Source organism: Ambystoma mexicanum, chromosome 10, assembly GCF_040938575.1.
Source record: "Ambystoma mexicanum isolate Mex_15411 chromosome 10, UKY_AmexF1_1, whole genome shotgun sequence".
NCBI classification, from domain to species: domain Eukaryota; kingdom Metazoa; phylum Chordata; class Amphibia; order Caudata; family Ambystomatidae; genus Ambystoma; species Ambystoma mexicanum.
Window position 1 is genome coordinate 250,308,622 of NC_090932.1, and position 25,800 is coordinate 250,334,421.

General features: G+C 45.9%; 1 protein-coding gene across 3 annotated transcripts in view; it reads right to left on the reverse strand.

The window, feature by feature from the left end:
• SLC25A36 (solute carrier family 25 member 36) overlaps positions 1-25,800 on the reverse strand; it is a 480,162-nt gene that overhangs the window by 261,800 nt on the left and 192,562 nt on the right. For all 3 annotated transcript variants that reach the window (XM_069617778.1, XM_069617779.1, XM_069617777.1), the window contains one exon: positions 13,168-13,245. In XM_069617778.1, the coding sequence (XP_069473879.1) occupies positions 13,168-13,245 (78 nt within the window). The remainder of the gene's footprint in view (positions 1-13,167; positions 13,246-25,800) is intronic.

Below are 25,800 nucleotides of genomic sequence, written 5' to 3' on the forward strand. Positions count from 1 at the left end.
TGCCAATCATTTATAAATAAAGCAATAATTACTGCTAGGATGCATTTGCCACACAATTGCAAAAAACATATTCCCTCTTTGGTACCCGATATGCCGAACTTGAAGATTGCTATATGGGAAGTGCAATAGCAGAATCAGGGAGTCAAAGAGAACATGATAAACATGCTAGGCAGCAATACAATATTTTCATTGACATGTTTTAGGAATGTTGTAGTTTTACTACCCGAATCATGAAGACAACTTGCGCCCTGTTTTGTTTGTGTTCAAAGGATTTTCAAAGGATTTGACTTTATAACTGTTCCCCCTTTTTCTGATGTCCGATACTTGTTTTTTCATTGTAATAGAAAATACAATTAAAAAACAATTAAATATGCAGATGGCTCAACTTTGTTTTTCATGTAGGTGATCTAAAACAATGACTCAATAACCAGTGCGGTTGTGTTTCTCAACCAGGAGAGGGGAAAGTCTTATGGGAGGTGGAATGGACAGTCTCTGTCGGTGGGGAAGGCACAATTTTGTAAGGTTGTATGGGGGAAGTGGTAAAAAATCATCATCATAATTGAAAGGGGTGTGATGCAAGTAGCAGGACTATGGAGAACACAGCAGCCTCCTTAGGAAACAGATGTAGACCAGCAGCATTTCCACACTGCAGGGAAAGCAACTAGTATAATGTTTGCCACAGGTTTTTAACTCGCCTTCTCTCAAGTTCAAGGCCATATGCACATTTTTCAAGGAAACTACACCCCTTTACACTGCCCTCAGCATACCCGGTTCTCCCCCACCCCTCCCTTTGTCCCATTTCAGGCACTTTGAGAGTGCCTGCATCATCTTTCCCCAGTGAATGGTTATCAGCATGCCAATTCATACGCCATTAGAATGTTCCTCTTCTGCAAACAAGTACAAACATTTTGCAGGGACCACAGTCTGATACCTACCCACCCTCAGGAACTTGATCCCAAAATCGGCTCGGAATGCCCCACACAATTCTTCCAATTTCGCAAATCTCTCAAAGAGTGACTTCTTCAAAAACAACTAACCAAGGACTAATCCCAATGGTTGCCAAGACCTCAACTCACAGTATTAAAACATCAGCACAAACACTGGCTACCCCACCATGTACAGCACTATGCTGTTTCCTTCTAGGTCCCCACTTTAAACAAAATACAAAATAAAGGTAGGCTTCATCTCAGCAGCAACACTTTGCATTTCAGAAATAAAATGTGTATCTCACCACATTAACCTAAACGGTAGCTACGCACATTTTTCAAGAATTGTCAATGGTATAGTCTATGGCAGGTGTTAGTCTGGATTTCTAAACTTTGGCCTGGCGGACAGACGTTTAGGAGGCCGGCCTAGTTGTAGTGAACAGGGAAACTCTGGGAGCTAGTCAAACCAATTAAGGCAGCATGGAAAATGGTCAAGGCCAAGACTCGGGAGAAAGTGAGTGGGGTCAGGGGTTCACAATGAGTCCATACAGTGAGCAATCAAGGATTACACTTAGTTCATTATAAAAAGAATATATTTATGTATGGCCAAGAACACACTAATCAATTAACGCTACTCCCAAATGCATTAAAGGGAAGGCAAGTCATATGAAGAATCTGTTGCGATTACCCCCCAGGAACCTGGTCTGTGACTCTTATGTGGCATGGAGAAGGCATGCACCCTCTGATCCCGACCCTAGGGGTGCTACACTGCAGGAAGATCGCATTGGAGGGGAATCAGATCAGGAAAACTGTGAGGAACCCTCTTTTAACATTCCCCTAAACCCTCCCTTCTAATAGCCTTTTGCCATTTTAAAGAAGTAGAAAAAACACATTTCTCTAAAATGGACTACATGTCCCAGAGGGCCTCAGGGACTATGACGAAGAGGGCTGGGGACAGGCACGAGTCAAGGACAGGCAGTCTGGCCCAATAGCTTTTGGTACAGTGAGGCAAATAGTTCTAAGGGCCTGTACCTGAAACCAATTAACCCACTTGAGGCGAATGAAAGCAGCAGCAGGAAAGAGCAGAAGAAGCAGGAGCTGGAAGGTCGTCAGTAGCAGAAGCAGAGCACGAGGCTGGCAGTTCACTAGGAAGTGTGACCACAGAAGGGACACCGTAGCAGAAGAAGAAGAGATTTCAACTCTGGTTCAAAGTTTGTCCTGTGTTCAAAAACCCTGTTTGTCTGTGGCAGCATTGGAAGAGAATCAGAGAAACAGGCAGTCTTTCCAGCTGCGTTTAATTGCTGTGAATGCAGAGCTGAAGTCATGCATCAACCCAAGGCCCGTGTGCAGAAGCAAGCCGAGGCAAGCTGGAGAGATGAAAACTCTAGATTAATGAGCCCGGAACAGAGACACCCATGCAGCAGAGGGGTGTGGGTCCAAGAGTGCATGTAGCAGTAGCAGCAGAAGAAATCAAGCCGGGAAGCAGAAGTCGCCCACATCCGCTGTGATTGTGGAGTTGGTAAAGGGAAGCTTCATACTCCAAATCCTTAGGAATACCTTGCTGGTAACTGTAGCCAGCTTAATTTACACTTGTGTACACAAAAGCAAGTAAAAATTGTTTGCAGAAGTGGGAAGTCATTCCAATAAGGGAATTGTATCACTCTCTCAAATTGCCAAAGCTGAAGTACCCAAGTGTAGAGAAAGCATCCATTTTCCTCACTGTTAGATGTAACCTGATGCCGAGCGGTCGCAGGTCTCCAATTAAAGAGGAGAACGTTGCTGGTAAACCTTATTGAGCAGAACTGGACTTTCCTACATTGTTACAAGCCCATTTAACATCAGAAGAGGTTGCACATGAAACTATTTCCCAATTTCCTTTGAATTATAATGCTGACTGAAAGGAGAGAACTCTCAGATTCAGTCTGTCTGTGGTAAGCTAGGTACTATCCCCTGGTCACTATCCCACTCCTCACCTGAAGTTTCAGTGTTGAATTCAGAGCTGATCGCCTCTCTCTTTTCTCTCCAGGTATTCATAGTCTCTTCTTTACTGTTTTGCCTTTCTTCGTGAAGAGATAGGTGCGGGCTCCCCCGGAAGCCACTTTGCCAATAAGACTATCTGCCCAGCAGCAGGGACTCCGGGGAGCCCACCCCAACCAGGGAAAAAAGCCTTAGCTTGAAAAAACCCTGGAATGGTGTTGCTGAGGTGGTTGTAGCTTGAAACAGTTGTAGGAAAGCAGCGAGTGTAGGTATGAAGTAGAATTCCTCAAAGAACCACATTTTCCAGCATGCAACTGTGAGTGAAGATTCCACAAATCTTGCGGTCCACCAGAAGAAGAGGAGTTATCAAGATGATCAGGAAGGGTAAGAAGGGAGAGCTGGCGGTGGATAATACTGGGCAGCAGCGGGAAGTAAACCTAATCAAAGCGTTACTTCTTAACGCAGCAGCGGCCATGAAAGGGGACAGTCACGTAGGTAATGACCAGCAGCTGTGGCGTGCATCGCCAGGAATTACACACAAAGGTGCTGCACAGCACGGCGAAATAAAGCAAGCTGTGAGCAGAATGGGGAAAAGCAAGCAGCGGGGAACAAGCAAAAGCAGGGAGGACATTGGAGGGAAAAAGGAAACACTAAAACAGGAGTGCTGTCTCGCCGAGTGTCAGTGCAATAGGAGTTGCAACGCACTAGTGTGAACACCTGGTGTTCAATTATGGTGCTGCAGTGACCTCCGGAAAGAGTAGAGCGTTACCACACGTTCACTACTGAATGTGATTGGACGCCTAGTACCTCCTCACTCTGTCCCATAACTTCCAAGGGCGAGTCATGACAGGAATGCACATCTTAAAGTGGTAGTTAAATATAAAAATGAAATTGTATGTGCCTAGTTTAATTTCTACTAAGAATCTTGCTGCTTGTAACGTAATGAACACTGATGTAGAAGTCACAGAAGTGGCTGACGTTAAACAAAGAACAAGTATTACCCAAGCAAGTACACCAGACCCTTTTAAAGTGAAACCAGCTTATTTAAGAACTGAACACCATTGTTTTAAAGTTGCTGAAGTTGTTTTAACCCCAGAGTCCTCTGATAAAAGGGTACAAGGTTAGTGAAGGCTGGAAGAGTGGCAATACAGCCTTTGAGTAACTACTGGAGGAAAAAGGTTTATCGGAAGTTGGGGAAGGGAGCTGGGTATTTGTTGAGAAGAACTCAAATCTGTAGAGACGAGACTGTTCAAGTCGAGAAAAAACAGTCTGGGAGCTAAAGTCAGATTTTGTGGTAGCTACAATCCAGAAAGGAAAGGCAAAGAGGCTGCCCTTTCTTGCCATACAAGAGAGAAGAGTGCTTTGCCAACCTGTAGAGGTCGAAGAGTCTTATTTAAGTTGCCTAAAATTATAACTGGTATTAGCAACAATAGAACTGTGGTTGTCAATACTTTTGTCAGATCTATGTCAGTTGAATGTAGTAGAAGCAGAAGGGCAAGGGAACCTTAACTCAAAGCATCATTGGCAGAAGGGAATTGCTAGAGAGAGCAAACCCTAAGAAGCATCTGCGAAAACTGTATTTAGCGACGCTGTTAAAGTTGCAAGAAAAAGTGTTGTTGCTAAGCATAAGAACTTTTGTCTTCAACTTTACACATTCTTTCCTGGAAGGAGGTTATCTAGGAATACCATTGGTGCTGTTTTCCTTGTGAATTGGAAATTGAAACTTTCCATCAAGCGAAGAAGGAATAGTAGATTTTTATTTGTGTGAACTTTTCTTTCTTTCCAAGACACTGGTTATTTGGTAACCTTTTATTTATTTTGTTTCTTTGTTGCTTTGAATGTTTGTTTAGTGTGTTTGTTTTGTGTATGCTAGAAGGTTCTCCCTTAGATCCTAGACTAGGTAGGGAATCCCATGGTAGAGTAGGTTTTCTAATTTTGTTTTTAAACAAAAAAAGTCAAACCTTGAAAAAACTAAAGACAGTTGTGAGTCTCACATTACTGACCCCTCACAGTAATTAGATATATCACCAACAGTCCACAGGAATTACAACCCTAAATTATAAAGTACAACCCCAAATTGTATGGGGCCTTGTGACCAAAACTTCAAAAGTTTCCAAAGAATTTTAGAGAGTGGGACAACTTTAGGTGGGAACTGTGGATGTGTAAAAGGACAGATTAAGAAGTTCACTAGTGAGTAAAACCTTGTTCTACCTTTTGGAGGGTGTTGGGTAAGAGGTATTGCCAAAGGCAACAGTTACAAAATGATGTAAAATTCATCAAACTTTTAAAGCATGGAGATAGGGGTGAGGATAAGTACCAGTGTAACTTACGTCCCATGGTTGGTTCCAGTCACAGATGCCCAGGAGCTGCAAGTGCAAGAGAAGTTCTGGTCGGGTCCAGGAGCTGGTGCAACCCCTTCCTGTGGAAGAATGCAGCAAACACTGATGCAGGCCTCCTCTAAGGCACTCGACCAGATGTGGGAGAGTCGGTTTCAGCAACAGTGACAGCTGCAGTAGGAGTCAGAGATATTGCGGTTGAAGTAATCCTTCTATCATGGGACCCTTGGATGCTGGGACATGGACATTTTGCAGGACGGGTACTTACAGGACAAGCTGAAGACCCCTGAAATTCTGAGTCAAAATGCGGTACAGCAATGCTTCTACCGAGGTAGCGCAAACTGGAGTTGGTCAGTGAACCAGATGGCCCAGGAACGCTTCCGAAGATTACAAATGGCAGGGCACCAAGAAGACAGTGACAATGGTTGTTCCCACCACCCGAAAGGGTCGAAGCACCGACAAGTGTCTTCTAAGATCAGTAACTAGTCAGGGCTCTACCAGGACTGCAGCAGAAGTTGACAGCCGGTCCTTCTCAGATCGGTGCACAGGTCTTCCGAAGTCTTCACGGCTATGCAGGATACTAAGCTCCTCTTCAGTTCTCTCGGGAATGGCTGCAGGACACTTCTTATCCAAAAACTCAGGCGATCACAGAATCTCTCCCACTCCCCTGCTAATGCCCCCCTCTGCAGTACTGGCTGGTCCCTTCCGAGCCCTACGCCCGCCTCGCCCAGTCTACCCCAGCACCCCGGTCTCCCTGATTCCACCCCCCCCCCACTCCCCCTAAACCTGCACTTGCCCTTCCGGGATCACCGCGCCCCCACCCACCACCCCCACCCCCCCCCCCCGACACATGTCCCCCGACTAGCTTGGTGGGGTGTGCATCACCACCAAGTCTGGTCCACCCCCCCATCCTCACACTTAGTATGTGGACCTCACTCCCTTTATGCCCTGGCACTTGCCCACCTGGCCTCCCCCGACACTTGCCTAGCCCCAGGGACCCTTCCTCCCCTCTCTTCACCCCCCTTGCACGAAATTCCTCCTCTCTAGCTGCAATTTCCTTCCCACCCTAGCATTATCCCTTCCACCCTGACTGACACCCCCCACCCCACACACTTGTTACAGCACTTGCACGATCCGAATGACAAAGCCCAGTACAGCAGTTATTGTATTTTTCTTCCCTGTTACCCCCCCCACCCCTTTTTTGTCTTGTGGTGCCTTGAAACATCATTTGCTATACAGGAACCTTATAAATACTCAAAATATTTATTTTATAAATCGGCCCCCCCCACACGTACCCCAGCAGTGTTCTCATCAGGGACCACTGTTGGTAAAACTCATACACTCCAGACATGCAGCAACCAGTTTGTAGATTGGAACCAGCCAGTCCCAACCCCCCATTAACTGGCTTGCAACACACATGGATTGCACGTCCCTGCGAAAAGCATTGCTTTCCCAGGCAAATGCATGACCAATAAAGGAATTTCCTGACCTGGAAAGGCAGGAAGGCGGCGAAAAGACCTGATGGCCAAGGAACAAACAAAAAACGATGTGGCACACCTACGTTAGGACACTAGCCGTAGTTAGTAGCCAAACACTGTACAGCTAAATAAAAATACAGTAAAAATCAGGAAAAATAAACTGCTGCCAATAGTTTGTCCGTAGGCACATCTGCAGGTAATCAAAAATCCTTTTGAGAGTAGGCGGGGGTGATACAAAAGTATCCCCACTAAACTGTAAGGTGATGTGTGCAACATGACAAAGTAACCCAAAATGGATAACACGTAAAAAGAAAAAGGGAAACAGTGCCCCAGTACTGACAGTCCAAAGTACTAGTCAGTTTCCCCATAACAAGTGAGCAAAAGGCCAGTGAAGACTGCAAAATGTCAGGTCAAAGTGAAAACACAAAAGTAAAACATTTGTGGGTCCATAGAATATGGAGGGAAAGTTTCGAAGAGAGATAACTTTCCTAACCGCAGGCATTGAGGAAGTAGGAGAACACGGGCTCAGGTAGCTCAGCTTGCCTCCGTCTACCCCAACAATAGAGTACTTGTCAGTGCTCGAGACTAAAATCACAATAGTAAAGAAGAACACGTTACTTACCAACTGGTAACGTTCTTTCGATTGGCTGCTCCTCCAACGTATTCCTCATCTTTGATAATCACGTCTAGCTTCGGAAGAAAAATTCTTGGCAGAAAGCGCCGTGCATCGATGGCGTTGAGTCGATGTCCCTCAAAGGCCTCCGTCAAGGGCGACGTCATAAGTAGCACGCGCTGCACCCTTTGGCCTCAGTTCTGTTTTTCCCTCCTGTTCGTGTTGGCTGGTAGCCCAAGCAAGCAGTAGTCAGCCTTGTGTGAACGAAAGCTGTAACATCATAGGAAATTCTACAGAGGGCTAGGATGGGAGGGAGATGAGGAATACGTTGGAGGAAAATCCAATTGAAAGAAAGTTACCAGTTGGTAAGTAACTTGTTCTTCGAATGGATTGTGTCCTACAACATAGTCCTCATCTTTGATAGACTCCCAAAGCAGTATGTAGAATAGGAGGAGGGAGGAGAATTTAGAATTATAGGCTTTTTATAAGGACAAATACAGTACTGCCTTACCAAAGATGACATCCTGAGAATGGGAAGCAGCCAGACAATGATACCTTGTGAACGTATGCAACGATGACCATGTTGCTGCATCACAAATGGATCCAATAGGTACTCCCCTTTGAAGGGCTGCAGAAGAGGCTATACCTATACATTCAGATGTCTATGCAACCAACAATATGGTTTTGAAGGTCAATAACCTCAATGGGCATGGGTGCAAGGGTTCAAATGGGGCACACATTAGACATTTTAGAACCAAATTAAGACCCCAAACTGGAACCTGAAAAGTAGAAGGCGGGAACACGATTGTGAGCCCTTTCAGGAATTGAATCAACAAGGGAATTGTGAAGAGCATTCTTCTGAAGAGCGCTTGAATATGGAAAGCGCTGCCAGGTAACCTTTAATGGTTCCAATATTAAGGCGTGTGTGTGCTAATGAAAGGAGAAAAGAAAGCATAGAAAAGTATTAACATTCTTTTCCCTGCACCAGTTGCAAAATGTGTTCCAGCGTCAATGGTACAGAGATTTTGTTGCTGGCCTTCTTGCCGAAAGCAACACCTCCATTATGTCATCCGGGAGGACCCAATCCTTGTATCTCAACCACGCGTGAAGGTTGAGAGCGCTCACCTTTGGATGGAGAACCTGTCCCTTCCCTTGCGATTGAAGATCCTCTCTTTGCGCAAGACGTATCGGAGGACAGATTGACATATCCAGAAGGTCCGGGTACCACGTTCTCCTGGCCCAATCCGGGGCAATTGGGATGATGCGGTTTCCAAAGCGTCTCAACCCCCTGATTACTTGAAGAATGACAAGGGATCGGTGGTAACGCGTATAGAAGTGGAAAATCCCAATCCGCCACGAACGCGTCTCCTAGCGCTCCTCTCGGAGGTAATTCCCTTGAGCAATACCTTTTGCACTTGCGGTTGCTTCCGGTCGCAAACAGGTCAACCTGAGGGGTTCCCCAAAGGGCAAAGATCCACTCGTGGGAGACTGCTCTGCCTGCTCAGAGTGTCCACCGTTGTGTTCTCCTCCCTGGCTAGGTGAACTGCTGATAGGGAGATTTCTTCTCGAAATGCCCAGTACCAGAGCTGAATTGCCTCTCTGCACAGTGGTAGACACCCACACCTCCTCTCTTGTTGAGGTAATGCATGGCCACTGTGTTGTCCATCATTATCAGGATATTCTTTCACCTGCCAGAGGGCCGAAAGGCCTTCAGCGCTAGTCTGATGGCCCTCAGCTCCAAAAGGTTGATGTGTAGTTTGGACTCCGCTGGAGACCAACAACCGCTGATTGTCAGACCATTGGCATGGGCTCCCCACCCCGTGAGTGAGGAATCCGTCACTACTGTAATCTCTGGCGATGGCTGCCAAAAATGTTTTCCCTTCAGAATATAGTCCTTGCAGGCCTGCCACAGAAGATCCTGTGAGACCCTGGTTGGAACCTGAAGTCGGTCCAACATCTTTCCTGAGAATTGGGACCATTGTGTTCTTAGAGCCCATTGAAGGGATCTTATTCTCAGGCGGGCTTCTGGCACCAGAAAAATGCAGGATGCCATGAGGCCGAGCAACCTCAAGAAATCGAAGGCCGGAAGATTCTGGGCAGTTTGAAATTTGGTAACCATCTGAAGAATGTCTTCAGCCCTCACCTTGGTTGGCGAGCTCATTCTCAAGGATGTGTCTAGTACAGCTCCGATGTACTGGAGCTGCTGGGGAAGGGTCATCTGTGACTTCTTGAAAGGGAGACGCCCAGTCTGTGAAGAGAGTGGCAGGTGACTGAGATGATCCAGATCTTGTTTGGGAGAACGTGCCCTGATCGCCTATCGTCAAGGTAGGCGTAGACATGAATTCCTCCCCTCTCCTGAGAGGCGCTGCCACCCTCACCATCAGTTTGGTGAAGACCCTCGGGCGACTCTAAACCGATAGTGCGAGCCTCTAACAACGAATCTCAGGTATTTTCTGTGCTTGTAATGGATTGGCACATGAAACTAAGCATCCTGAAGGTCCAATGACACCAACCAATCCTGTAACTGGAGGGCCTGAAGGATCTGAGAAAGTGACCATCTTGAATTTTTCCTTCCTGAGGAACTTGTTCAAGTATCTTAAGTCCAAGATGGGTCTCAGTCCTCTGTCCTTTTTGGGGATAAAAAAAATATGGGGAATACCAACCCTTGTTCCTCTCCGGTACAGGTACTGGTTCTATAGCACCTTTCTCTAGCAGGGTAATTTCCTGCACAATGAGCAGATCTGGAATCCTCAAAGAGTGTTTCCCCGGGGGATTGTTGTGAGGCTGCATTATAAATGGAAGGCAGTAACCTTGGGCTATTGTCTCCAGAGCCCAAGCATCTGAAGTAATGGGGCTTGCCATGCTTTGAGATGCTGAGACAGTCTGCCCCCTACTGGTGATTTGTGACGCAAGCTCTCAAAGTGGTTTTGGAGCGGTTGCTGCAGCTGCTGATGGCAAGGAAACTGTAGCTGGAGCTGGCTTTGCACTTTATCCTCGTCCACCACGAGGGTTTTTTCTTTGGCCTCTTTAACTGGCCATTCCTCTCGCCTTTCCAAATGAGGAGTAGTAACGATAGGAGCCCCCCTCCATGGTTGTCCTGAAGAACCAACATCACCAATCATACCTATGCACCACTGTATATTGTATATTATGTAACTGTAAACTTCTGTATTTATTTAACTTCACATGTATGTAACCTTTACACAAAGCCAAGCGCCTAGCTACCCCTGGGTTCAGCGCGCTACATAAGCAAATAAACTAAACTAACGAAAAGGCTGAGGTTGCCTAACAGCGGCCCCTAAAGATTTAGCAGCCACCTTTGAGGTCTGCAACCTCTCAAGGATCTCGTCAGCCTTGTTGCCAAATAGCAAGTTTAGCAGACGAGCCTGCACGTCCGGTGAAAAACCAGACTTGCACAGATTTGCGTGGTTGCGCATTACTGTGCTCGGAGCCATGGACCTGCTGATGCTGTCTGCAGTGTCCAATGTCCAATCCAGATTGAATGGATTCTCACATGGCTTCTTTACAATCCTTAACGATAGCTAGGAAACCTTCCCTTTCCTCCCTTTGTGGAATGTGCTCCGCCGCCATGGATATGCACTCCCACCGAGCGTAAGAAAACATGGCTAAGGCACATTTGGAGTTGGCCGACTTCAGGGCCATAATACTGAGCTGAAAATAACTTCTGCGCCCATCCATCCACACGCTTGTCGTCCCCATCTGGAGGTATGGTAGAGTACGCTGGCTTATTTGATGTAGCCATGGCTACCTGGACCACCAGACTCTCGGGAGTGGGGTGCTTGGACAGATAGCCGGGGTTGCTACAGGAAGGCAGTGTTTTCGTGAGGGATTTATCCACCGCAGGGATGGGGACCGGTGACTCAATTTCTGGCCACCCTATTTTGCAAAGCCACATGAAAAGGTAAGATTGGGTCTCCTTGGTCCAGAATATCTGTAAGGTCATCTTGGACAAATTGAACCGAAGGTCTAGCCCAGCCTAGATACTCCACCACCTTGGACATCAGGTGACGATATGAAGAGTCAGTATGCTCTCGTGGCTCTGGCCTACCAAACTCCATTTCGGCGATGTATCAACGCCACTGGCATAATGCAGAGTGTCAACCAGGTATCTCATCCTGCTCTCTTCCGAAATAAGACATTGCGGTACATTTGGAGTCCCAAATTCAAGGCCAAATAGGGCCTCCTCTTCACCAGATCCTTCTTTAAAAAAACTCCTTCCTTAGCAAAGGGGGTAAATGTTTTTCCTGGAACACTCAAAGGCTTTGGTTTGGTACCTTTATGAGGTTTCACATGATCTGTAAGCTATTCTGAAACCACTGGAATTTTTAGCGTCAACTTTTTTGGTGTCGACGTCGACAGTGGCTTCGATGGCGTCGATTGTAATGGTGCCGACGAGGATTTGACGGTTCCCTTCGAAGATTTTGGCTTCGAGGGACGTGGAGGTTTTGACGGCAGAATGCCTCCCAATCTTCAGATGACAAATGTTTGGTGGGGCGCTTCGTCCGACAAGGAGGATGGCGACTGATGGTGCCGTCTCCTCAATCGCTTTGTCGAAGACAAGTGGTGTGAACCACTACGGGACCTCAATCGCTTTGCCACTGTTCCGTCGAGAACAATCTCTGGAATCGACGGTCGAGGAAATATCGGTTATAGTTATACAGGGAAAATTCCCTACCTGTAACTTCCCCTTTCGTTCTCGCAGGGCTTATCCCGTCATAGCCTGACACTTTGCACAGGAATCAGTGTCATGGCCTTCCCCAAAGCGCCACAGGCAAGAACGATGGGGATCCGTCATTGACATTTTCGAATTGCACTCCTTACACTTCTTGAAGCCTGTGCGAGGAGTCGTCGGGGAAGAGGACGAAGAATTGTGTAGCAAATAATTACAAGCGAGGCGCGCCGAGTCTCCGAATCAAACACATCTTTGGGAAAAAATGGAACAGAGGCCAACGGGTGGGCCTCTGCAGAGAATTATTTTTCCAAAGCAGCCGAAGCTGGACATGATTATCAATGATGAGGAATAAATTGGAGGACACAGTCCATTCGAAATAATGATAGGCTGAAGGTCAGACTCATTGGGCCAATGTTCCACGTGGAGTATGTTAATTTACCAACAGCTACCCTTCCATGACTCATGTGGAGCAATAACATCTGCTTAGCATAAGGCATCAGGTATGGCAAACCTACTAATGCTCCAAACGGAGATTATAACTTTGCCAACACTTCCCTTAGATAAGCATACAAAAAGGCGCTGTACTTATCATACTACGTGCACCTTCATCGTTGTCAGCTCCATTAACAAGAAGGTTGCAGGTACACAAGTTATACAGATTGTGTCAACGTCCCTTGGTATAGATCACTCTTGTGGCAATACCAGAGTTTGGACAGAACAACCACCTAATCTCGATGAAGGAAAAAGGTGTGAATGGGACAAGCAAGGGCAATAAAATTGACATTACATTGGGCAACAGCATTTAAACAGCTTGAGCTTCTTGGTGTGCTGAAATTCCCTCAATAAATCTACAAGAACATTGATGGAAGCAATATTGGTGTGAGTCTAGGAAGCCAGAATCTACGTTTTGACCAGCAATTCGGTACAAGTAATCATTCACAACTTTTACAGTTATATGCATCTTTATAGGCAAAGTAAGACATACTTCTTCAGCATCAAGGAACTATTTCTGGAGAGGGACATTTGTAATTACAATGAACACGCCTGGAAGAAAAACACGCCTGGAAGAAAAGCTATCAAGCTAGGTTGAATCAATCATGCTCAAAAGTAAATGTGTTTATTTAATAGTTGCAGAAGTCTTTACCTGGATGGGGCCACACCTACTAAATTAGGACCAAGACCTCGGAATAGAGAACGGGCGCCTTCTTTTTGTAAGATCATTCTGAAAAGAGACAAAACAAATATTTCTGTAAAATATGCAAAACATCATAACCAAACATTTGGAGGAAACCAATCATGATAGATTCCACGGTTAGCCAGATCCGCAAATTGAATTATGCAATGGTAACGATCAAAGAAGAACTGACTTACCACCCCAAAAACCACCAATGTTTTCAAAAGAGACAAAATTATTTTTACAAAAAATCACATCTACAATCCTATTCAATTCTATTGTAGATTGCTTATAGACTGTCAATGTGTGGGAAAACAGGTTAAAAAAAAAAACCACATGGTAAGGTAAAGATGTCTTGTATAGAGCCGTCCTGCTGATAATGTGCACATTGCTGAACGTGGGTCTGTAGAAAAAGGGGGCAGCGTTAGTGGGATACTTGGGTAGGCAGGTGCAGAAAAATCGGGTGTCGAGTGCAGGTCTGAAGCACCCGTTACCTATGTGCTGATATGCATTCTGTGTTCAGGCAGGGGCGGTTCCCTGAGGCGTGCTAGCTGTAAGGGTGATTCCAAGGAATTAAGAGGATGGCCATAGATGGAGTGGGGCATTGATAGAGAAAGGATAGGGTAGGAGCCTGCATTTAATGTGCTAGACCTTTGTCACCTGATAGGATGTGGTACAAAATGTTGAAAGACTTGCAGCAAGTAATTAGTGAGGGAGGAGGTGGAATGGTGTGGGTGTTCAGTGATTTCTTGATTTCTTCAGGTGCATTGATGCCCAGCTTGCTTGTTTCAGGAGATAGTCCGATATAGGATGTGAAAGAGCTTATGCAGATCTGAGTGAGGCAGCCTGGGCTCAGGCTGGGTTTCCCTAAACTAGTCTCGAGTCTACTTTCTTGAGCGTTAGATTGTTTGGCCATCTAGAGTCATTTTCTGAAAGTCGGGTAGTTCACTATAATATGAAGTTGTTTGGGTAGTTGGTTACAAAGTTTCGTGGCCAATATGGAAACAGCAGATCCTCCACCTTCTTATGAATTCTAAAACAAATACTTAGGCAGTTTTACTCAATTTAAGTGTCCTGGTGATGTGAAGTGTTTAAAAACCCTTGGGAAGCAAGCTGTGCTCTTTGCATGGTAAGCATAGTGTGAAATCGGGAGAGGTTTGAAGTTTTTTCCACTGGGAGCCAAAGCAGCATGAACCTGAGATAAAGGCTATTTGCATAGTCCAGTCTTGTTAGATCAAATGATATACGGCTCTATTTGTGTCATCCATGTGCCACCTGTGCAAGACGGTTTATAGTGAAAAAACCGAATTACAAAATATCGAAAACAAAAATCTCGAATCCAAAATATCGAAAACAAAAATCTCGAATTTTTTTTTTAATACGTTTTTATTTCGAAATGGGGGGGTTCCCCCCCAACCCCCCTTTTTTCTTTTTTTTTTTATTTTACCCTTTTTTTTATACTTACCTGAACCCACAAATACATATAAATAAATAAATAAATAATTAGAGTTTTTTTTTTCGAGATTTTGGATTCGGGATTTTGGTGATTCGATATTTTGTTTTCGGTTTTTTGACCGACCACCGTGCAAGACATCTTTTTGGGTTTGGTGAGTTACTTGAAGGTTATTTACCAATTTTTAGATAATGTGTGGGACATCTACGTGGTTGCAGGTGAGGCTGGACCAATTGAGTTCCAGAAGGGGCATCATGTAATGTGGATTAGGAGAGTGGCTGGTCCAGGCGGTGCAGCAGGGATCTGTAGGCCTAATAGTGGTTTTGGTTATGTTGGTGACAAAGGCAGCAATACAGTGTAGGGGAGCTCCATTTACTCGAATATCTCCCAGTCTCTTTAAAAGAATCTCATGGCTAATGGTACCAAAAGCTGTACAAATGTACAGGAGGATGAGTGCACTCTTAGTTGTCATCCATGTTAGCATGTCCCATATTGAAAACAAGGTGGATTTGGTGCCGCTAATTAGTCTAAAGACATGCTGTGTCTTGTGAAGCAGGGTGCTTGTTTCAATGAGTTCCCAGAGTTTACTGTATATGAATTTGTAGAATACTTTAACGATGAAAGGAGTGTTAGAGATTAGGTGATAGTTTTGCTGGGACATATGGGTCCGATGTCTTTTTGAGTGGCTTAATGTAGGCTAAGGGACTTCATGTAGGCTGGGGTTAACAAAGTAACACTCCTGTTGGTAACTGAGTTATTGAGGAAGAATGGAAAACTCAGATGTCTATTCTGGGAGCAGCCCGTAGATTTTAAATAAATTAGGTAGGGTGACAGGAAACGTTTTGAGATCCTTCAGGGTTGCGGGAGTTGATGGTAGGGAAAAGGTCCTGCTGGGAAAAGGGGTAGAATGGTGTTAGTAATTAGGGGGGTGGTTTCGAATGTGATGTCAACCTGGTGGGGTAGGGAAGTCTTGGTCCTTTGCTATCCAGAGATTCTTGGATGACTAGTATCAGTGTGTTGCATAGTTCTTGGGTTGGGATTGGGGGGCAGTGTTGCAGGATGCAGGGTTTTTAAATAAATACTTTAATTATCTTGACCATTTCCTTTTGGTTGTGTTGTGCTGATTCAACGCTGAAATTAGGCACGACATCCATCTTCAAATGAGTATTTTTTTATCATGTGGTTCTGTTTCAATTCCAACACTACATTCAAGAATACTTCTTGATGATTCCTGTGCTCTAGGTTGACAGATCTCACTTCGCAACTCTGCCCCTGCATTAGGTCAGGAGTGAAAAATACTCTTCAGTTTGTAAGTCGCACATGGCTAGTAATCCTCCGCCCAACCCTCCATTCAGCCACACAACCAGACCAATCAACCCAACCACCAGTTTCTGGGTTTTTACTCCAAGTAGTATTTTAATGACACTCGCCTTTGTCCAAGGGGCTGGCCGGGTGGGAGCCCATATTGCTGACGTACAGATCCCAGGGCTGGATACATCGCTTTGCAAAGCTAGAGATGCTGTCTTATATCTGGAGAAATGTGCATGTAATCGCTTGTGAAGAGCAATGCGAAGAGTATGCGCTTTAAATGCAAAACAATAAATGTGCAATAGTAGCCTTGTGTCTAGGGGACACGTCCACGGGTAACAAAAAGAATGAAAGGAAAAAAAAAAAAAAAAAAAGAAGACCTGGCCACAAACAATATCCATTCTACTGGTGAATTGTGTGGTTTATGCTATAACAAAATTATTTTATTTTTCAAATAGAAATCAGATCAAATCTTAAGGAATCCAACTTTAGAACTATCTTAACAGCTTCAAAAACGGTGGGCCCCTTTCAATCAGTAACTCGCTAATGTGATGAGATAAGCAGACTTCAACAAGATGTGGTCAAAGTCACAAGAAACCTTACAACTCAAAAGGCTTCTTCATAAAAGTGAACCGGGAACAAATTTCAGGTTGCATGGGCAGATTCGAACAGGGAAAATGCAAAGCAGGCCATCAAAGTCGCACTAAATGTGATAATTCTGCAACTCTGATGTTGGTCCCATTTCCTGGAAAGTTTAAACCAACTCCTGAACCACGCAAAGGGCACCACATGAATGAAAAGGACCAAGAGATCCAGAATCAATGTTTTTACTCTGGAATATTTTCTTAGGGAGGACGGGGAGAGACAACATCACCAGTGAGGTGTTGAGAATCATCCAGAGAAAAGTAATCTGCTGTACTTTTGAACATTATCCAATAGTAGGATTAGCCAATGTGAGAAACCTGAGGGTATTCTCCCAAGAAGACCTCAAGAATCTCTTATACAGGTGGCCAGGGAAGGGCTGGCGCTCTCTGATCCCCCAACCCTGGGGGCGGACGAGCAAGGGAGGATCACCTGGGTACAGGAACATGGGGTTATGCTTGGGGGAATAGCCCAAGTGAGACGTGGTATTATACCAGGGGCGAAGGCGTAGAGGACGAAGTCCCTGAGGCCTTTTTAGGTTATTACACATCTACTTCCCTTCCACCCAAAGAATTTCCATTATCCAAATCCAACGACCCTATCTGGTAAATCTTTCAAAAAAGGTAGCAGGCGCTGCTCTCCAGAAAGAACATGGTATAATAACCTGTTCTGAGAGGAGAGTTTGCAGCACACACTTTTTGCTCACTGTACCTTTCACAGATGGGAAATACCCATTTGCATATCAGTCTTTGTCCCGCCCACATGGGCAGTCTAGCACTGAAATGCTATGACAATTCCTCTCTGAACAAGAGTACCAACAGCAACCCCAGACACGCGTTTCAGCCTTGTTGGGCCTCATCAGTGAGGTGAAGCTGTGCCTCTCTGAGCACAGTGAGCAGGGAGTCCACGTCTAATTGCCCCCAGGTAACTCAGGGTGACCAACCTATCTGGTAAATCCAATAGAAACCCAAAACCCTCTACACTAGAACAATACATCTCCCAGAATCCCTGCTCTACCGTTGCGTACCCGAATACTCTCAATCATTCTCCTCTACGTCCCTCTGATTATTATTCCCCGAACTCCCAATCGGGTGCGACAAAACCAGATTAGGTCCGAAATGCACTGGCAATTTTCGTATCTGAATTAAACGGATCTATGCTAATTACCAAGAAATTAAACTATTGAATTTTTTGAATTAATTATAAGCTGAGCATTAAGGCAGGACTTCTAACAAAATACAATGCAATCAAAAGTAGCACGAGAACCGCATTTTGAACTTAACATACACCACTTGAGTGGTAATTAGGGTGTGCAACCCACACCGATGGCCATCGAGCCTAGGTCTTTTTTTACTTGCATTATTTTACATGCCCAGCACGGAGGCACTATGTAGTGGGTTGCACCCCACACCATTACGAATTGCAACTATAATAATTGAGATACAATATTTATATTGTAGTGCCTGCTCATCCTCTTGTAAAAACACTACCCTTCCCACAATCTCCCCTCTTCAATTCTCAAACCCTACAAAGCTCACCTTCTAAGTTAACCAACCCCTTACTTACGACAACTTTTCCCCATCCTACCCTGTAGGATATTTAGAAGCCCTACGCCCCCCTGCTCCCCTTTTCCGACACAAACACTTTTACACTGTGACAGACAACGGACTAACACCAGAGCCGTTTACCTGACATATGCCAACACAAGGGTCAGACAGAGTCAGTCAATTGACAACCACACACACACACCTGACTGCCTTTTACCTTCCCCATAGGGATAAAAGGAGGAGCACGAGAGCACACTACGAGCAAGGCCAAACACATGAGGAAGCAGACCTAAAAAGACGAGGGAATTGCCCTTACCCTTGTCAACCCAGACCCGCAAAGTCTCTGAAATGGGAATCAGAAGTCCGGGGAGTACAGCTGGTGCGTGGTGTGGCAGGTGCCAATGGTGCACAGGGGCCTCCCGCGTTGATAACACAGGCAGGGTGCACGCTGGTTACTGTGGTACCATCCTTGACTCCAGAAGCAAGACAAGCCAGCGGGTTCAGCACAGCCGGTGAGTCGGAGAAGGCTGACAGCAAAGCAAACTGTGTTCAATTGGCACCATTATATGAAAGTAAGGAACTTGTGAACAAAGAACTTGTGTATGTTCGAACTTTTGGGAAAGCCCAGAGAAGGGCCAGCTGCAGAGTAGTCAGGCGCTGGACGAGTGCTCATTGACTCACTGGCTGCCCCTTTTTGTTTTGTGTTGAAACTACAAGAACCAGAAGGCCCTACGAGAGGGCGGCGTGAGGGGTCAGAGTGTTCCTACAAGGGTCACATCAAATTCACTTGTACAATCGAAAGTCTGACACGTTGCCGAAAGAAAGCTAGGGGAAGGGAACCCTTTTGCTTTCTGATAAAATAGTGAACATTGTGACCGAAGGCAAGTGTGAACCCGACGGCGGGATGCCAAAGAAAAGCTATGGGAAGGAAAACACTGCTATTCCAAAAAGGTTGTGAAATTGTGAATGAAGAGTAGTGTGAACCAGACAGAGGGATGCCAAGGGAAAGCTAGAGAAACAGAAACTTGAAGAGTTGAAGCAAATCATAAACTGTGTTAGAAAACGCATTAACATTGTGTTAAAGTGGCTATGTGAACACGACGGAGGAATGCCAAGGGAAAAGCTAATAGAAGTAAATCATGCATCGTGATAAAACAAAGTGAACTGTGAAATTGGCAAAGGGATTTCTGCTAATCCGGCTGAAGCATGATGCACCCAAGAATATAGTATTGATTTTCAGAGTGAAAGGCCGTAGTGAACCTGGCAGAGGGAGGCCCACGTTGCAAGGAGGATCTGAGCCCGGCAGAGGGAGATCCTAGGGGCGAAGAGCAATCGCCCAAGGTGCAAGTCCACCGAAGGAACTGTTTGTTAGTTGTTTTGATCTAGCAGGCCTTCTAAGGCAAGAGACTTTGTAGGAAAGAGACTTGGCCCCTGAAGGTTCTGGTATTGTTAAATGGAATTGTGAGCCTCATGCTGAAGAGGCCCACACAGCCATGCAGATAACGTTCGTATGCTGCCTTTTTACGCATGTAATTATGGCAAATATGGAGGATTTCATTTTCTACTGCGTACGCTTTGATTTATTCATTAAAAAAACATACTTTCCACCACTAGATGGCATTGTAGTGTTTCATTTGTCAGCAGCATAGCCTTTCTTACACATGATGGTGAATTTCCAACTGAAAGACCAAATCTGTGACAGCTAAGAAAACACAATAACGCATGCACCCTTTTAAAATGTGTCCATGCCCATAACGTCTAATAGCTTGATATCTTGATATACCAAAAAGTAAACTTTGCTTTGATGTCCTTTGTTGAATATTCTTTAATAACCATACATAACACTCTGGAAGTTTGTAACGAATCTCCAAACCTAAATGAGTTTATGGCACAACTTATTTTTTGAGGTGTTTTTAAAGCGCTGAAAATGAAGTGGGTAAATCCAGGATGTTTTGCCTTTTGCATCTTCTAGTTTTCCATGCAGGATGTGGAAAATAAAAGGTACAGTGATATTATTTTGGCACAAAATGCTGCTATAAAGATTTACATGTTATGATGCTTTACTATGCAAGTAAACTCTATAGAACAGTATTATTGTAGGTCTTTGACACCCAAAACAAAAAGTTTAGTTCCAAGTAAAGCGCAGAAGAAGGTTACCATGCCCAAATTGAAAGAGCGGGTTAAAATCCCAGCTTCGCTGTTTAGCGTATGCTGGGCAAATAATGTAATCTCACCCGACTTCAATTGCAAAAATTGGCGTCCTTATAAGTTTACACCCTTACAAAAGGACAGTTTTAATAAGTGTAGGGACACATTGGTGTATACTGGTGTTCCTCTGCTATTTGCTCCAATATTGCTGCATAGAATTGCATTATTGCTGCACTGGCCCTCCCCCATTCTTGTAACACTTGATTTGAAAGGCAGACATACTGTCTCCAGCCAGTCAGTGCACCAGAGATTCTAGTATAGCGGACTGTGGTAGAACCAACATTACATTTTCTCCCCTGTTGCTCCCAGCCACTGAAGGTGATTGGGCCGTCCAGAGTACTGCCCCACACTCTGCAATGCCCTGTTATGCTAGGATATTGAGTCTTTCATTGCACACCATCTGCCATTTTCACACTTTCTAGGACCTTCAGGTTCTGCAAGAAGTGGGTGTTTCAAACTCAAAGGAGAGAGCAGTTAACTGATTGCAACATTGAAGCTGCACTAGAAGATTCTTATTACAATGAGTAATGACGTTAGATGCCCCTACACAAGTAACTTTGCCATTCCTCCAGTCCCTGAAGTTAGTGCCTCTCCCAACATTTTAAGGTTTAGCCCCAGCCTACATTTTTGCCTAGGTTCACTCCTGGATGTGCGCACTTGCATTTTGATAGACAGGGAGGTGAGGGAAGTCTGGCGGTGTTAAAGTTTTAATGTGTGTGCTCAGAAAAATGTACTTGAACAAACGCAGTAAAACTTTAAAGCTGTTACTTTCAAGAAAGTCTTACATCACAGGGGGCGCTGTTGCGCACAACACCAATGGCTGCCTGATTGTTGAGCTCCCGCTCCACTGAAAGATCCTTTGCATTAAAATCCGTCTCAGACCTGCCTGGTAAGCCTCGGATAAGTCCTCGACCGGCTCCTGCTCTTCGTTCTGGAGCTGCGCCACTGGGCTCCCTGGTGGATCTGGAGAGACGAACCGAGGACCGGACATACGACCAGAGCGGTGCATAGCCCGAAGGATCCTACACTCTGGGGTCCGGAGAAAGACCCCCCGAACCATCGCCCTGCCAATTCACTCGGCGGGTGCCCGACCTGTATCGCGGTGCCCTGGGAACTGGAAGACAGCATCCGATGAAGGTGAGGTTGATACGACGAAAACCGTGGGGGCCCTGCGATTTGGGGAACGCTGCTGCCCGAAGCAACCCTGCCACTCCTACGGAGGCTTACCTGGGCTCCATATAGCCCCCGGTGGAACAAACTTGCCGGGCTGTGGCGGGCTCCCACTTGGAGATCCCGGCGCACGAACTAGGGGCCTGCTGGGAACCCCGGGAGTGAACCACACACCCTTCATCACATCCCACCCGGGGGCCTGCGGATGCATGCATAGGCCGATTACGGCCTTGAGACTTCCTAGAATAGGCCATAAGCTGTCATTCCGATAATACAATACGTAGGAGGGCGCAGTCCCAACTGAGTGGTCGCCCCGGACGGCAGAAGTACACTCCTGCGTCCCGCTCCAAGGCCCGATACACACTGAACAAAGCTGATACAAGCGGAATACTCCCTTACCACGGCCGCCATAGCGGACACCACAATGGGAGAACCATCTAAGATGGGCAGGGGCTCTAAGACACCGGGGAGCAAGAAGAAAGGCCCGATGGATGCTTACACGGGTAACCAAAACCCAACCACTGTGGCGGATCTGCATGCTGACGCCGATGAGGCCTCGAACCCGGAACCTGGCAATCAAGTGGATAAGCTAACGGCAATAGTGCAGACTGGATTCCTTTCCGTCAACACAAAGCTGGATGACATCGTCCCTTAAGGCTAGAGTGGAAAGGGAGAGTGCACATGTCACAGAGGCTGAAAATAGGATAAGCACTAATGAGGACACCATTGCTCACCATACCCGAGACATTGCCCTGATCAAAGAAAATGTTGTTAAATTACAAAACAAGTGCGAGGATCTCGAATCGAGATCAAGGAGGAACAATATCCGTGTAGTAGGGGTGTCGGAATCCTTTGGGAAAGGCCAGATGGAAAGACAACTGGAGGAACTACTCAAAACCCTGTTTGGGCGGGAAACATTCTCTGAGCATTTTCTTATCGAAAGGGCACATCGTACACTGGCCCCGATTCCTAAGCCGGGCGCCCCGCCACGCACTATAATTGCAAGACTCCTTAATTACAGGGACAGAGACACAATCCTGCGGAAGGCAAGAGAGGCGGGAACACTCCAGTTTGAAGAAAATCGTATCCATATTTATCCCGATTTCTCTGCAGGGGTGCAAGCAAGCAGGAGATCCTACGAGTCAGTCAAGAAGCTCCTGCGGGAGCGTCAAGTCCCGTACGCCCTCATTTTTCCAGCCAAAATGCGGATCCAACACTCAGGCAGAGCACATTTTTTTGAATCTCCAGCTGAGGCTACATACTACATCGAAACCTCCATACCTCTCCCTCCTAGAGGGGGCAGACCAGCACAAAACCGGCCCAGACCGGCAGACTGAAGGGGGAAAATAAACTCATGAGGCAAACGCAGGTACAACACAGGCTCTATCACAGGCCGTAGCTGAAAAAATGTGTAATACTAATCGGCCCAGGCAATTTGTTTAAGTGGAGGCTGGGACCCAGTCAGCGGCCACGTGAAGCAACATGGCTATCCTTGGAATATTCCACGAGTTTGGTTTGATGCATCGCCGAGTTGGGGGTGACGATGAGGGTGGGGGGAGGGCAGGGGAGTTGGGATTAGACGTTACAGTCTTGGACGGGCCCTATTGAGGCACAAAGTTGGTAACTGGGATTTGGGATGCAAAAATGTGGTTGATTATGGACCGGCACCGACTAGAATTCACGAACATTATATAGTTGCTGTTCTAGAGGATGGTGGATATTTACTCATGATTCACGTCTGAGGGTTAAACTGTTAACATGGAATGTCCGGGGGCTAAAAAATCATATGAAAGTCAAAAAAATTGGTAACTACATCACCAGACATAGCCCCCAGGTGCTGATGCTTCAAGAAACTCACATGGTGGGGACCAGTAACATTCATATCCTGCCTAAGTGGGGCTCTTTAAGGTTCTATACAGACTATTCGTCGCAGTCTAGGGGGGTCATTACACTCATTCATCCAGGGTTGGGGTTTAGGCCGGAGAACCACAGGATTGACCCTTTGTGGAGATATGTTTTGGTATGGGGAGAGATCGCCTCCCAGCGCCTTCTCCTAGTCAACACCTATGGGCCCAATATTGACGACCCCGCCTTCTACATAGAATTGTATCAGATCATTGTTTCACTTGAAATCTCAAGGGTCATCTGGGGTGAGGATTTTAATCTGGTCCTTGATCCGGTGCTAGACAGAGCTTCTAAGGTTGTCAGAGCTCCCAGTAAAGCAGCCCTAAATCTGGTACATATCCTGTCGCAACTTCTGTTGGTGGATTCCTGGAGGGAGCTACATCCTGATGGTAGAAGATACACATTTTACTCTACCGTCCATGACTCTGAATCCAGGATAGATTACTGGTTTATCTCTTCATCTATGACGACGGCACTGCAAGGGTGTGAAATTTTGCCTCGTACTATGTCAGACCATTCCCCAGTGTTGTTAGATCTATTGCTCCGGGGAGTGCCTGTGCCCGCTAGGAGGTGGAGAATGCCCTGTGGAATGCTTGCAAACCCCGGGGTAGTGGAAACACTGCATGTTGATATTGAAGAGTACTTTACAAACAATATGGGATCGGTTGACAACATTTCAACAGTATGGGAATCCTTTAAGGTCTGGATAAGGGGGGCGCTGAAATCCAGGTCTGTTGGTATGTTGAAAAGAGTGAGAACTGAGCTATCAGAGGTCGAAAGCAAACTTGATAGGTTAGAAACAGACTACACGCGTACCCAAAATAAAGACTTATTGGCTGACATACACACACACCTGCAAGAGTTTAATAAACTGGCCAGCAAAGAGATTCAATATATTGCGGCCCCCATAAGGGCTCGAAGATATGGAGAGGGGAATAAGGTGGGTAGAACGCTATCCAAGGTACTCAAACAAGATAAACAACCCACCCTGATCACTAGTATTCAAACAGCGCAAGTCGATATACGCCTCACTGATACGGATATAAATGGGGAATTTTTGAACTTTTATAAACAACTCTATTCGAATAAAGATTTGAAATCATTCCCAGAAATTAAGACATACCTTGGGGCCCTCTCACTCCCTAAACTCCCTGAGGAAGACCGTCTGGCCATTGATCAACTGATCACCCCAGACGAGATCACGGAAGCAATCAAAGTGCTGACGTCAGGTAGGGCACCTGGGTCGGATGGGTTGGGGGCCGAATTTTACAAAGAGTTCCACGAGGAACTTGTTCCAGTATTGATGCAGGTATGGGAAGAAGCTCTCGATAGTGGCATTTTGCCCCACACCATGAGGGAGGCTATAATAACGGTACTCCCCAAGCCACGACGACCTCCACAGGACGTATCGTCGTATAAACCCTTGTCACTTATAAACACTGACACTAAGATATTTGCTAAAGTCCTAACGAACCGACTTCTCCCTGCTGTGCCTACCCTTGTACACCCTGACCAGAATGGGTTTATCCCCACAGGATCCACCGCTCTGAATCTCCGTAGGCTTTTTGGCATCATGACACAGATAGACCCGGCGAGAAATGCGGCAGCCATATCCCTCGATGCGGAAAAGGCATTCGATTCCGTCTCGTGGGTCTACCTCCTGGCGGTTCTGGAAGCATTTGTGGTGGGCCCCAACTTTGTAAAGTATGTAAGTTTATTATACACAAAACCTGGTGCAAGGGTCCTAACTTACAGGATCATCTCTGATATGTTCCTACTGGGCAGAGTTACCAGACAGGGATGCCCATTCTCACCCCAACTGTTCGCATTAACCATCGAGCCAATGGCGGCTGCGGTCAGACTGAGACACACAAATCGAGGGATTCTGATGAAGGGGTCCACCCAGCTGATTTCACTCTATGCAGATGACACACTATTGTATGTTAGAGAGCCCGAGGTAAATATAACACCCATAATGGAAGAGATACGGGAATTTGCAGAATATTCTGGGTACACTATAAACAGAAATAAGTCTGAAATATTCCCACTTACCCTGGCCACTAGATGTCCTCTCACCACAGGAGGGCTTAAATGGTCAGACCAAAACATCAGATACCTTGATGTTCTGGTATCCAGAGACAAACACACGCTGTACTCAGATAATCATGAAACTGTACTACGTACTATAAGCACGAAACTTCAGATCTGGGGACGCCTCCCAATCTCATTGGCGGGTAGTGTAGCAGTCCTCAAAATGGCGATCCTTCCCAAGTTACTATACCTCTTTGTAAATATCCCCATATGGCCGGGCAGAGTCTTTTTCACCAAACTCCGATCCATAGTGGTCACATTTCTCTGGGGCGGAAAAAC